This window comes from Dipodomys spectabilis, unplaced genomic scaffold (genome assembly GCF_019054845.1).
Source record: "Dipodomys spectabilis isolate Male_0828 unplaced genomic scaffold, ASM1905484v1 ptg000136l, whole genome shotgun sequence".
In the NCBI taxonomy this organism is placed as follows: domain Eukaryota; kingdom Metazoa; phylum Chordata; class Mammalia; order Rodentia; family Heteromyidae; genus Dipodomys; species Dipodomys spectabilis.
Window position 1 is genome coordinate 6,693,836 of NW_024870813.1, and position 13,793 is coordinate 6,707,628.

Below are 13,793 nucleotides of genomic sequence, written 5' to 3' on the forward strand. Positions count from 1 at the left end.
ACATTCCTGGGTTCACACCCTCCAGGTAGGGGAACAAAGCGCACCACCCTGGGCTCAGTGGACCCCCTGGGAAACGGGCTCACCAGGAACCCCGATCCCCTGGACAGCGTCCAGAGCCTTTCCCGCCCCCTTCGGGGACCCCCACCCCCGCGGGAGGCGGCGAGCACCGCGCACGGGAGGGGAGGGCAGGGGAAAGGGCAGGCAGGGCAGGGCAGCCCGGTCTTGGGGAGGTCGCGGGCCTCTGGAAGGGGCGGGTTTTTTGGATCTGGAAGCCCGGAGCCGCCCAGGAATTTTGGCATGGATTTGGAGCATTTCCTCCCTCCAGGCCCGCCCGGCCGGCGACGCGATCCGGGGAAGGGAGGGAAAGGGCGGCCGCGGACCGGGGACGGACGGACGGACAGACCGCACCATGCGGCCGCTGCTCTGCGCCCTGGCTGGGCTCGCCTTGCTCCGCGCCGGCGAGGTCGTGGCCGGTGAGTGAAGACCCCAGTGCGGGTGCGGGCAGGGAGCCAGGGAGACCCGCATCTGACCAGCTAGGACAGACAAACAGACAGGCAGACAGATGACAGACACAATGAAGGGAGGGAGATTGACAGAGACACAGAGAGACAGAAGAAAGGAAGGAAAGAGAGAGGATGGATAATGATGATGGTGGTGGTGGTGGTGATGATGATGGTAGAAAGCACACAGAAAGCAAAGTGCAGAGAAATTACGATAGAAACAGCCATCATCGGTGCTGCTGGCTCATGCCTGTAATCCTAGCTACTTGGAAGGTTGGGAATCTGAGGATCAGGATTCAATGTCACCTCGGACAATAAAATCCAAGACCTCTTATCTCCAACGAGCCAGCAGAAAGCCGGAAGTGGCACTGTGATTCCAAGTGGTAGAGAGTTAGCCTTGAGGGAAAAAGCTTAGGGACAGCACTTAAGCCCTGGGTTAAAGCCTCAGGACTGACACCAAAGAGAGAAGGGAAAGGGAAAGAGAACGGAAAGGAAGAAAGACAAGAGGGAAGAGAATCAGGAGTGAAGGAGAAGCTGAGACACAAAGAGGCTCTGGGGAGAGGCAGGAACCTAGAAAAATCAGGGCAGGGTGTTGGGGGAAACAAAAGCAAACAAGGAGCTAAGACAAAGAGTCACTGAAATGACAGGGGGAAAGGGGAGGCCATGGTGGACTGGAGGACCAAGCGGGAGAGGTGAGCAGGAGTAGAGGAGCAATGCCTGGGTGCACTGGGGAGAGGAGGCTGGAGGAGGGCCGAGGTCCACTGGCTAGGCAGGGCGTGGCAGCCAGGGAAGGCTGCATCCCCAGCCCATCTCCTCGGGAATAATAGATGCCAAGATCACAAAGACCCGTGCCCCAGGAGCGGCCAGCACTGCCCCTGGAGAGACAGACAGGTGCCCCAGGGCAAAGGGCAGGGCTTGGCCGGCCTGGTGGCCCAGAGCCTGAGAGGTTCTGCAGTGGGCTTTCTAGAGGACCTCTCTCAGGACCTCCAGTTCCTTGGATGAGGGTGGATGGGGTGCTTCATTAGAATGGAGCCATTTTGGGGGAACTCCACTGGCCTAGGCACGGTCTGTTAGGCTTTTCACTCAAGGTTGGCATTCTACCACTTGAGCCACACCTCCACTTCTGACCTTTTGGTGGTTAATTGGAGATAAAGAGTCCCGTGGACTTTCCTGCCCAGTCTGGCTTTTGAACCTCGATCCTCAGATCCCAGCCTCCTGAGCAGCTAGGATGACAGGTGTGAGCCCCCGACCTTGGGCTCTGCCTCCCTTCTCGGCACAGCTATGTAGCTTGTTTCCTACTGTGTGTGAACCACAATCTGTTTATGTAACCACTGCTGATTAGCACATTGGTGACTAATGCTTGACTGCCATTTTATCCCTTGAATCATACCTGCCTGCTTTGCTGCTGGTGATCCTGGAGATGGAGTCCTGAGGACTTTTTCTGCCTGGTGTGGCTTTGAACTACAATTCTCCAGGACTCACTCTCCCCAGTAGCTGGCATTACAGGCATAAGGACTAGCACCTGGTACTTAACTTTTGATTATGAAAATGGCTGGAATACAAAATAATGATTTACAAAAATAGAATAGTATAATGTATCTATCAGTCATGCTTTTTGTGTGTGTGTGCTTTGATATTGGTCTCAATATGTAGCCCAGGCTTGCCTCAAATTTGTAATCCTCCTGTTTCAGTTTGGAGAGTGAAGGCTAGCCTGGCTAGCCTTGCTTGAAGTATTAACTCATGGCTAATCTCACTTAATTGGGAATCCTTTCTCTGATTTCCTCACTGGATTATTTTCAAGAAAATTCCAAGCATATTATTGTCACCTACAATTTTCCCTGTGTACCTGATACATACGTATTTTTGAAATAAGCACAATTACAATATTATCATACCCAAAAACCCATGCACCCAGTATCTGAATGTCCTAACTGCATGATACATTTTTATATTTTCTCTCTGTGAGCCAAGCTAGATGACATGCAGTTCTCCCATTTTTATGTTGTTGAGGAGACATGTTTGTCCTCGACAGTTTCCCACATTAGATTTTGCTAATTATATCACATCTGTGTCACTCAAGTGTCCTGATGTCCCTTGTACTTTCTACAAGCTGATGGCTAAACCTAGAAGACTGATCTAACTCTGGTTATATTATTGCAAGAATACCTTAGAGGAAGCTGGGCGCCAGTGGCTCACGCCTGTAATCCTAGCTACTCAGGAGGCTGAGATGTGAGGATCTCGGTTCAAAGCCAGCCTGGGCAGGAAAACCAGAAGTGGCGCTGAGGCTCAAGCGGTAGAGCGCTCGCCTTGAGGTGAAGAGCTGAGGGACAGCGCCCAGGCCCAGAGCTCAAGCCCCATGACTGACAAAAAAAAAAAAAGAATACCTTAGAGGGCCTGACACCAAGCAGCTCATGCCTGTAATCCCAGTGACTCAAGAGGCTGAATGCAAAAGGATCCAAGTGTGGGCTGGGAAGGTGGCTGAGTGGTAAAGTGCTTGCCTTGCATGCATGAGGCCCTGGGTTCAATTCCTCAGCACCACATAAGCAGAAAAAGCCAGAAGTGGCTCTGTGGCTCAAGTGGTAGAATGCTAGCCTTGAGCTGAAGAGCTGAGGGACAGCACCCAGGCCCAGAGTTCAGGCCCCACAACTGACCAAAAAAAAAAGGATCTAAGATTTTGCCAGCCCTAACAGAAAAGCCCAGGGGACTCCATCTTAACCTGAAACTCAAAAGCACAGGAATGACATTGGTAACATCTCAGCAGTGCACAAGGCTGAGAATCCAGATGTGGAAAATAACCAGAGAAGAGAAGAGATAGGATAAGTCACAAAACAAAACACATATTCCTCAGGATCTGAGCTTTCTTTTAGAGGGCTCCGGGTCCCCTCCAGTTCTAGCCAGAGCACTTCCAAATCCTAAATTTCAGTCCTTTGAAACTAATGTTCTGTGCTTCTTTAAAAAAAAATCCACTGATGGCTTTGAACAAATCACAAATATTTATAAAAGTCTTGGATGTGGTAAAAAAAATTATTACTCAATTTTATTGAACGTGGTCAAATATCACTTGTCCCAAGTGGCCAGTGTGGCTGGTAAAAATAGTCTAGGACTTGGCTGTGGAAGGGTGAGCAGTGTCTCTGGAAGCTGCCATCCAAACAATGTTTCCAACTGCTAGGCACACAGGAATCATAGGGGCTGTGGGCAATCTCTCACTCAGGCCCAGGTTGGAAGGTCTCCCAGGAAGGCCCATGAGTGGGAGGGGTCAGAATCCTGTTCCCCCAGGCAGAGCCAGCCCAGCGCCTCCCAGGGGCCTCTGGGAGCCACGGTGGCCACTGTGGCCAGGATGCGAATGAGACCCTGAGCCAGGAGGTCCATTTCCCAACTGGCAGGGCTGAGAGGGCGGAGGGAAGGGAGGAGGGGAGCCACAAGGCTGTTGTTCAAAGTCTATCATGAAAACTTGACAACCCTTCAGCCCTTCTCACCATCCTTGTTTGAGCTTCCGTGTATGTGTGTGTGTGTGTGTGTGTGTGTGTGTGTGTGTGTGTGTGTGTGTGTGTTCAGGTTTTTTTTCTTTTTTTTTTTTTTTTGGGGTCCGGTCGTGGGGCCTGAACTCTGGGCCTGGGCACTGTCCCTCAGCTCTTCAGCTCAAGGCTAGCACTCTACCACTTGAGCCACAGCACCACTTCTGGCTTTTTTCTTTTTGCTTATGTGGTGCTGAGGAATCGAACCCAGGGCCTCATGCATGCAAGGCAAGCGCTCTACCACTGAGCCACCTTCCCAGCCCTGTTGAGGTTTTTTTCTTGTTAGAATTTCTCCTCCAAGAAGCAACATCTCCTTTACTTATCCCAATTTTGTCCAAATCTTCTCTCTCCTCTCCCCTCCTCTTTCTTCCCTTTCTCTTTCTTCCTCTTTCTCTTCTTCCTCCTCCTTTCTTGTCTGTCTCTCCCTCTCCCTGCCTCTCTCCTTCTCCTTCTCCCACCCCTCCTCTTCGTTCTGCTTTCTCTTTCTCTGTCTCTGTTTCTCTGTCTCCATCTTTCCTTCTAGAAGTACTGGGGATTGATCTTCTTGTTGGCAGGAGCACTACCACTTGAGCCATGCCCTCACCCTTTTTTGTTCAGTTACATTTTAGATAGGGTCTTGTGGCTTTTGTTTAGTTACTTTTTAGATAAGGTCTTGTGGCTTTTGTTGTTTGTGGTGCTGGTACTGGTAGTAGGGGTGTGTGTGTGTGTGTGTGTGTGTGTGTGTGTGTGTGTGTGTGTGTGTGTGTGTGTGTGTGTGTGTGTGTGTGTGTGTAAGCACCCAGGGCGTGGGTGCCGTCCTTTTTTTTTCTTTTTTTTGTCGGTCATGGGGCTTGAACTCTGGGCTTGGGTGCTGTCCCTCAGCTCTTCAGCTCAAGGTAAGCGCTCTACCGCTTGAGCCACAGCGCCATTTCCGGTTTTCTAGTGGTTTATTGGCGATAAGAGTCTCACGGACTTTCCTGCCTGGGCCAACTTTGAACAGCGATCCTCAGATCTCAGCCTCCTGAGTAGCAACAATTACAAGCATGAGCCACCGGCGCCCGGCTAGGTGCTGTCCTTGAGCTTTTCTGCTCAAGCACTCTACCACTTAAGCCACAGCTCCACTTCTAGCTTTTTGGTAGTTAATTGGAGAAAAGAGTCTTATAGACTTTCCCACCAAGCTGACTTTGAACCTTCTGAGTAGCTAGGACTACAGGCGTGAGCCACCGGCACCCAACTAAGAGTTTTCTATATTTGCTCTAGGTGGCTTAACAAAACCTTGTTGCTCCTACTTATGCCTCCTGAGTAGCTGGAATTACAGGCGTGAACCACTGCTCTCCACTGTTGAAGCTAATTTTTTAGGCTGTTTGGAACTAATCCTTTGAAGACCTCTGACCAGGTTCTGAAAGACAGGATGCGAGGATTAGCTCTATCAGGGCTTAGGAGCCTCAGGCCAACCCCATGGCTCTTGTCAGAGAAGACTGGAAATGCTCAGGAGGGCCAAGAGAATTTCTCCTGGTCCCACACAATTAGTGGCTAAACCAGGCTGAGAATTGCTGTTGGGTTTTTTGTTTTGTCTTAATTATAAAGGTGATGTACAGAGCAGTTACAGTTACATAAGTCAGGTCAACTGTACATTTCCTTTTGGACAACGTCACCCCTTTCCTCTCTCCCAGTTTTTCCCTCCCATCCCCACGCACACGTTGTGTAGTTCATTTTCAATGTAGTCTGTAGCGAGTACCACTGCTCCATTTGCTCTCCCTTTGTCCCTCCATTTCTGGGCCTCCCTTGACCCTCCCAAAGACACATAAATGAGCAAACAAGACAAAAAGAAAAGAAAACCTGAGTTCAAGTCCCAGGACTCGCACAAAATAAAAACAAAATAAGCTATGTGTAAATGTGTAGAATTTTTTGTTATTATTATAAAGGTAATATACAATGGAGTTACAGTTTTAATTCATTACTCACGTGATGGATACATTTCTTTTTTTCTTTTCTTTTTTTTTGGGGGGGTCCGGTTGTGGGGCCTGAACTCTGGGCCTGGGCGCTGTCCCTCAGCTCTTCAGCTCAAGGCTAGCACTCTACCACTTGAGCCACAGCGCCACTTCCGGCTTTTTTTCTTTTTGCTTATGTGGTGCTGAGGAATTGAACCCAGGGCCTCAGGCATGCAAGGCAAGCGCTCTACCACTGAGCCACCTTCCCAGCCCATGGATACATTTATTTTTGGACAATGTTTCCCCACACAAACAGGACGGTTGCTTTAATGAGGGATTAAGGGCAGTGACGACACACACTGGCTCACACCTGATCATCCTCTGTTTCCTCCCCCCAGCCCCCCATGTGCTGAGTACAGGACCATCCTCCCCTAAGTCCCGTGTTTAATAGGATTCTCTGGTGTCTCAAGGAAACTGAGGGTCCCACTATGACCAGACTTCTTGTCCCACAGCTCCTGAACCCCTCAGCCCCTCCCCAGGAGACCCAGCTTGGAACTCTGGCTGTGACAAGCACATGGCTGTCCAAGGCCGTTTAGACGTCATGGAAGAGGTAATGGGGAGAATGTATGGGTGGGAGAGGGAGGCATAAAACTTCAGGACCCATCTTCTAGGTTGGTGACTTTATGGGGTACAGACCTAGCCTTGTTTTGAGTGTCAGAAAATACAGGCCAGTGGGTTAAACATCCACCTGACCTTACTGGGTGCTCAGCAACTTCCTCACCTGTCTCCCCCAGGCCTCTGTCCACCCAGCCTTACATCTGACCACAGGAAAACTCGGTCTTCTGTGATATACAGAATGGCTCAAAACTTGGGGATCATACCCTTATGTGTGGGAAATTACACATTGTCATAAACCTTTCATTGAAGTCTAGCATTCCCGTTTGTCCTAGTTTTAAGTCACAGAGAATTTCATCCCTTCACAGTTACAAATAATCTCAGCATATAATTTCTACTCTGAATTCTGTCATAATGATGGTAGTTAGGCCTGATGTAGACCATGTTATTTAGTGAATTAATAAACCTATGTAGTGTTATATCAGAGACTTAGGTTTTAAACTTGAAATAATACCTTAAGGCAGTTAGTTCTTGTGATCGTGTGTGTGTGTGTGTGTGTGTGTGTGTGTGTGTGTGTGTGTGTGTGTGTGTGTGTTTTCATACTGGCAATTAAACTTAGTGCTTTAAATTTGTTAGGCAGTCACTTCACTCAAGCCATAAATCCAGCTCCCATTTTTTTGTTGGCTATTTGTGTGTGTGTGTGTGTGTGTGTGTGTGTGCGTGTGCGCGCGCGCGCACGGGAACCTGCCAGTACTGGGGCTTGAATTCAGGGCCTGGGCATTATGCCTTAGCTTTTAGCTCACTCTTCCACATGAGCCACAGCTCTATTTCTGGCTTTTTGGTGGTTAACTGGAGATAAGAGTCCCATGGACTTTCCTGCCTGGGCTGTCTTTGAATCATGATCCCCAGATCTCAGCCTCCTGAGTAACTAGGATTACAGGTGTGAGCCATCTGGCCCAGCTGTATTGGGTATTTAAAAAAGAGTCTTCCTAGGGGCTGGGTCTTTCCTGGGCTTTGATCCTTTCATTTATGTTTGCCCCAGTTGCTGGGAATCACACATGCCCATCGAGGCATCCAGGCCCGGTCTGAGATGAAGTCTCCCAATGCTTCATACCAGAGTTGGGCTCAATCCTTCCTCAATCTTCTTCCAGGTAGCTAGGATTACAGGCTTGAACACCACACCTGGCCCAATCGTACTTTTTTTTTCATTTAAGGCATTATAGTCTAAGAAATCTGTTGGCCAATAGACTCCTTTGCCAGAAAAGAAAGAAAGAAAGAAAAAAGCAACACCACAAAGAACCATAAAGAAAAATTTGCAATTTCTAGTCTGTTATTTGTCAGAGATACCACCAGGGGGCGGGCAACCAAAGAAACGTGAACTCTTAGACCAATGTAAAAAGAGACCAGAGTGGAACTGAGGCAGGCAGAGGCAGAGGCTGATAAGGACCTAGATGTGGCAGCACCCGGTGGTCCATCCTAAGTGTGCATTGCCCTTACTCCTGCCCATATCTTTGGCCTTGCCCCTTGCATCCCCTCTGTAGACCATACAGAAGACAGTGGAGCACTTGGAGGCGGAAGTCCATGGCCTGCTCGATCTGCTGAAGGAACTGGCCTGGAACCTGCCCCCGGGGCCCTTCAGCCCAGCCCCTGATCTCCTGGGAGATGGTAAGCCACTCAGGAGGCTCATGGGACACCTGGGCCTCATCCATCTGGGGCCAGTAGCTTGCCAGCCACCTTGACTCTCAGGGAGCCATCATCTACTGACTCTACCCAACTCTCAGCCCCTTCCTGCCCCAGCATTTTTCTATCCTCTTTCAACCTTCTTCAAAGAATCCATTCTGTTTTACCCCAAACCCAGGCCTCCCACTGGTGAGGGGTGATGGGGGGGGGGGGACTTGTCTCCTACCCTTCCCTGAGCCCTGAGTTCCTAGCACCACAGGTCCCAGGGGACTGAGAAGGGGAGGAAGGAACCCACTTCACACCATGGGGATTAAGGAACTCTTCACCACCCTGTTACTCATGGCAGTGGGGGCATCCCTTTTTTCAGATCATTTCTGAGCACCAGAGGAGGAGTCCAGCAGCTGGAGGAAATGCACCTGCAGACCACACCCATCTGGGAGCCAGGCCACCTCTTCTCACCTTCCTTCTGGCGTCTTTTGAGAAGTAAAAGCTACTACTTTGGCTGGGCACTGGTGGCTCACTCTTATAAATCCTAGCTACTTGGGAGGCTGAGATCTGAAGATCAAAGTTCAAAGCCAGCCTGGGTGGAAAAGTTCCTAAGATTATCCATCTCCAATTAACTTCCAAGAGCCAGAAGTGGAGCTATGGCTCAGTGGTAGAGCTCTATTCTTGAGCAAAAAAGCTAAAGGACATCATCCAGGCTCTGAGTTCAAGCCCCAATATCAGCATATGCATGTGCACACATGCATGCATGTATGCCCGTGTATGCACGTGTGCACAGTTTTCCATTTGTAAAATTCATATAATGTAAAAGTTATCATCTCGATCTGCACAGTTCAGTGGCTTCCAGGACTTTGAAGTGTTGGGCAACCACCATCACTGCCTAACTCCAGAAAAGCTTCATTGCCTCAGACTGAAACCCTTGGTCTGCTGAGCCCTTCCTTCTCCCACTAGCTACTTGTCCTCCATCTGATGGACCTGCCTGTTCTGGGCATGCTATATAAATGGAATCATGCCACGTGTGGCCTTCTGTGTGGTTTGTCTTGGCATGTTCTGAAGGTTCGTTCATATGAGAGCATGTGTTGGTATTTCATTCCTTTGTAGGACTGAATAATGTTCTATGGTATGGACAGTCAACGTTTTGTCCATCTGTCCAGCCACCCATCCTTTCATTAAAGGACATTTAGGTTGCTTGTACTCTTTTGGCTATTACAAAAACCCATACATGTATTATTTATTACACCTATGTTTTGCTTTTCTTTTTCAAGTACACACATAGGGATTTAAATTGCTGAACCAAACTCTAAATGGGTGTCAGTGGCTCACACCTGTAATCCTAATTACTCATGAGGCTGAGATCTGAGGATTGCAGTTCAAAGCCAGCCTGAGCAGGAAAGTCTGTAAGACTCTGATCTCCAGTTAACTAGCACAAAGCCAGAAGTGAAGCTGTGGCTCAAGTGGTAGAGTACTAGCCTTGAACAAAAAGAGCTCAGGGAGAATACCCAAACCCTGAGTTCAAGCCCCAGGACTAGCACAAAATAAAAAAAAAAATTGTTATTAGAAAGGTAATGTACAGTGGGGTTATAGTTACATAAGTCAGGTAATGAATATATTTCTTTTTGGACAATCCCCACTCCCCTTTTCTTGCTCTCTGCCAGTTTTTCCCTCATTCCCACCCACAAATTGTATAGTTCATTTTCAACCTTGTGTACACTGCTACATTTGTTCATTCTTTGTCCCTCCATTCCTGTGCCCCCTGCTATGTATAACTCTTTTGGCACAGAAGCTGTACTAGCTCATTCCCCCAGTAACATCAGCAATGGATTTTTTTTCCAGTCACCTTCTACTACATTGAGAAATTTCCCTTCCAGTTGTTTGAGGTTTGTTTTTTTTTTAATCATAAAAGTATGTTGGGTTTTGGCAGATGTTTGTCATACATTAGGCTGAAGACGATCCTCTTGAGGTGTTATTAGTAATCTATTATTTATCAGTTTATTAATAATGTATAGCACTTAGATTTTCATGTATCAAACCATCCTTAGTTTCAGGAATAAATACCATTTGGTCCTATTGTGATTTTGGTTTTCTAGCATTTGCTGAGGATTTTTCAACTGTTATAGAGGGTAATGGGTCTCTAGTTCACTTGTGACTCCTGTATGGCTCAGGAATCAGGGTAATACTGCCTCAAAGAATGAATTAGAAATGTTTCATCCCTGCCCCTATTTTTGTGGTGGTGTTTTGGGGGGTGGGAAGATTATGAAAAGGATTGGTACTTATCTTTAAGCATGTGGTAGAACTCACTAGTGAAGCCTTCTGGCCCTGGGCTTTCCTCTGCTGGAAGTTGGCTGGTTAGGACAGGGTCTTGATGTATAGCCAGGCTTGCCTTGAACTTTCAATCCTTCTAAAGGCTGGGATTATTGGTGTATATCACCACTCCTGGTCAAATACAGGAATCCTGGTATTTTTGAGTTTATTGAACACAACATCCCATTAACTTCTGATCGCCATAACTTTGGCTGAGTAATTGGCTGTCCACCTTCCTGAGTGTCCTGAGCACATGCTCAGCTAAGACACTTTTCTCTTGTTGCTTGCAGGATTCTTTTTCTCTTTGGACAGTCTCATGGCAGTATGTCTTGATGTGGATCTTCTGACTTTATCTTACTGATATGTATAGATTAACGTCTTTCATCAAATCTGTAAGGTATCAATCAGTTTTTTCCCCAAACTATTCCTTTTTTCTTTCCTCTCCTGTGATTTCCACTTTTTGTACACTGGATGGTGTCTCAAAGGTCTCGTAGGCTTCATGTTTATTTTTCTCTTTCTGCTCTTTAAGACTGAATAATGCCAACTGACTTATCTTGAAGTTTGCAGTTTCTCTTCCCTCCCCAAATATTCTCTTGAACTACTCTAGTGGACATTTCATTTGTATGCTATGTCAATTCTCAAAACTCAACTTTAGTCTTATTTGACATCTACTGATATTCTATCTAGTTCTACTGGTTTTCCTATGCTCCTTGAGGCTTTTTGTTTTCTTATTAAAGTTTTGTCCAGTAAATCTAATTCTAGGCTTTCCTCAGTTTCTAATAAAACTTTTTTTTAATCACCCATGCATGAGCCACATTCTTTATGTGCCTGATAATTTTTGTTGAAAATTGGTTATTTTTGAACCCTAGAATGTGTGGTGGTAATTTTGGAAATCAAATTTTTCCCCTCTTAAGAGTTTGGAGGTCTGGGAAGGTGGCTCAGTGGTAGAGCGCTTGCCTTGCATGCCTGAGGCCCTGGGTTCCATCCTCAGAACCTCATAAGCAAAAAGAAAAAAGCCAGAAGTGGCACTGTGGCCCAAGTGGTAGAGCGCTAGCTTTGAGCTGGAGAGCTGAGGGACAGTGCCCAGGCCCAGAGTTCAGGCCCCACGACTGGACACACACACACACACAAAAAGAGTTTGGAGTTGCTGTTTTTTGTCATTCATTTGATAACTTTTTTAGACTGACTTTTTGAAACATGTTCACTCCCAAGTCTCTGCTTGCTTCGCTTACTAATCAGTAGTAGTTCAACAGATTTCTCTGAGCATCAGAAATGACAACCAAAAGACCTACCAGTCTTTACAGGTGTGTGTGTGTGTGTGTGTGCGCGCGCGCCTGGGTACATGTGCATCCACATGTGCATGCACAATGCTCAGAAAGGCAGTTCATTACTCTGTCTTAGCCTTCACTTTTTTTGTGCAGAGCATGAAAGTCAAGTACAGGTGACATCTTAGGACCTTACCAAAGCCCTTTCTCAACATCCACCCAGCCCTGGGTATGCATTTGGCCTTCTGCATTCCCAAGAGTATGTGGGAGCTCTCTAAAATCTTTATCATTCCCCAAAGGATCTCATTCTTGCCTTCCCAAGCCTTTCAGTTTGCCTCTGCCGTGCTAGCTGGGTCCTTAAGACATGACCAAGCAGACAGCCAGAGGGACAAGACAACAGAAGAGACCCAGTCCTAGGGCCAAGTCTGGAGACCAAGTGTCTCAAACCCAAAGCCTACAGGAGCCAGGCAGGAAGCCTGGGCTTGGAGACAATCAGGAGCAAGGTCTGTGGCAGGGGAGACTACATACTTCAAGCAGGTGGCTACAACTGGCTCCAAGAATGCAGAAATAGATTTTGTTTTAAAGAGAACCAAGAAATGCTTTGATGCAATTCACTGCTGCCAGGTACCAATGGCTGACACCTATAATCCTACCTACTCAGGAAGCTGAGATCTGAGGATCGTAGTCCAAAGCCAGCTGGGCAGAAAAGTTTGTTGAGACTCTTTCTCCAATTAAGCACTAAAAATGCCAGAAGTGAAGCTGTGGCTCAAGTGGTAGAATGCTAGCCTTGAGCAAAAAAGCTCAGGGACAGTGCCCAGGCCCAAGTTTAAGCCCCTGGAACCAATGCACGTGTGTGTGTGTGTGTGTGTGTGTGTGTGTGTGTGTGTGTGTGTGTGCTTTTTAAAATCTGAAATATCCCAATGTTTAAATGTAAATTTTTCATGCGGTGTTTTTGTTTTTTGAGAAATAACAAACTTGCCATCCTCAGACTTGTGATCCGGGCTTGGCTTCCTAGTGCTAGGATTACAGACATATGCGACCACATCCATCTTCTCAATTTCTAAAAGTACTCTGAGAAGCAAAGTGGAAAAAGGCAGTCACACTGCAGCACACTGCTTCTAGGCCCAGGCCCCCTCTGAGGTCAGGGCTCGTTGGACCATGCCCAGATCTGGCGTGGGTTCCAAGAGGCATGCAGAGGCAAGGGCTTGTCTTAGAGAGCTTCCGGGAAGATCGGTAGCAGTGAGACCTTAACTTGGGCAGGATGGGTCTTGCTTAAGATGCTCCAGACATGAACACTCGAGACACCGAAACCTGCCAGCCCCACCAGGGCAGGTCCAGGTAGAGGCCAGCACCCAGCTCACATCTGTTCTACACTCAAGTCACCCACTGCTCACAGTGTAGGGGCAGGAAATATCCCCAAGAAGATGTGCACTCCACAGAGGCTACACCCTGGAGCTCTTGTCTGGGGCTAGCAGCTTCATTGACCTGGTCTCTCTGGACTCTCCCCTACCTAGGCTTTTCAACCCAGTAGGCCAGGAACGAAGGGAGTAGAGGCCTCCAGTCAGGAAGCCAAACTTCTGTCATATCCAAGCTTCTGGATATGACATGGAAATTTCTAGAAACTCTGTCCCTGCTAGACTCCTCTCTCCTAACACCAACCAAGGAAGAGAGGACTGTGGGGTTAGAGTCAGGAGCACCCAAGGGAAGGCACTAGCCTCAATGCATTGTCCCAGTCTTGCCTGCCGGCCTCCCTCCAAGAGGTCACCTGGGAACCATGCACTGGCCATTCTGGGTGACACCCTCCCTCTACCTCCCCTGAACCCTGCAGGGTCGCGTGCCTTGTCTGTGCCTGCGTGCCCAGCATGGAATTTGCAGGCTCTCTCCAGCCCTCACACCCCAGTCCCTGTAAGATAGCATATGGCTCAGAATTTCTACTCAAGTTCTATGCTAATGAGGCTGGAACCCCTGAGTCATGAAGCAGAAAACAAGCTGGCACCACAGATA

The 13,793-nt window shown here is 47.9% G+C and overlaps 1 protein-coding gene across 1 annotated transcript; it reads left to right on the plus strand.

Moving 5' to 3' along the window:
• The first annotated feature begins 235 nt into the window (after positions 1-235).
• Positions 236-8,719, plus strand: Plac9 (placenta associated 9). Its single transcript, XM_042690336.1, has 4 exons — positions 236-473; positions 6,438-6,535; positions 8,082-8,205; positions 8,588-8,719. Exons 1-4 carry the CDS (start codon positions 410-412, stop codon positions 8,596-8,598), a joined length of 297 nt encoding a protein of 98 aa, XP_042546270.1. The 5' UTR covers positions 236-409; the 3' UTR covers positions 8,599-8,719.
• The last annotated feature ends 5,074 nt before the right edge of the window (positions 8,720-13,793 follow it).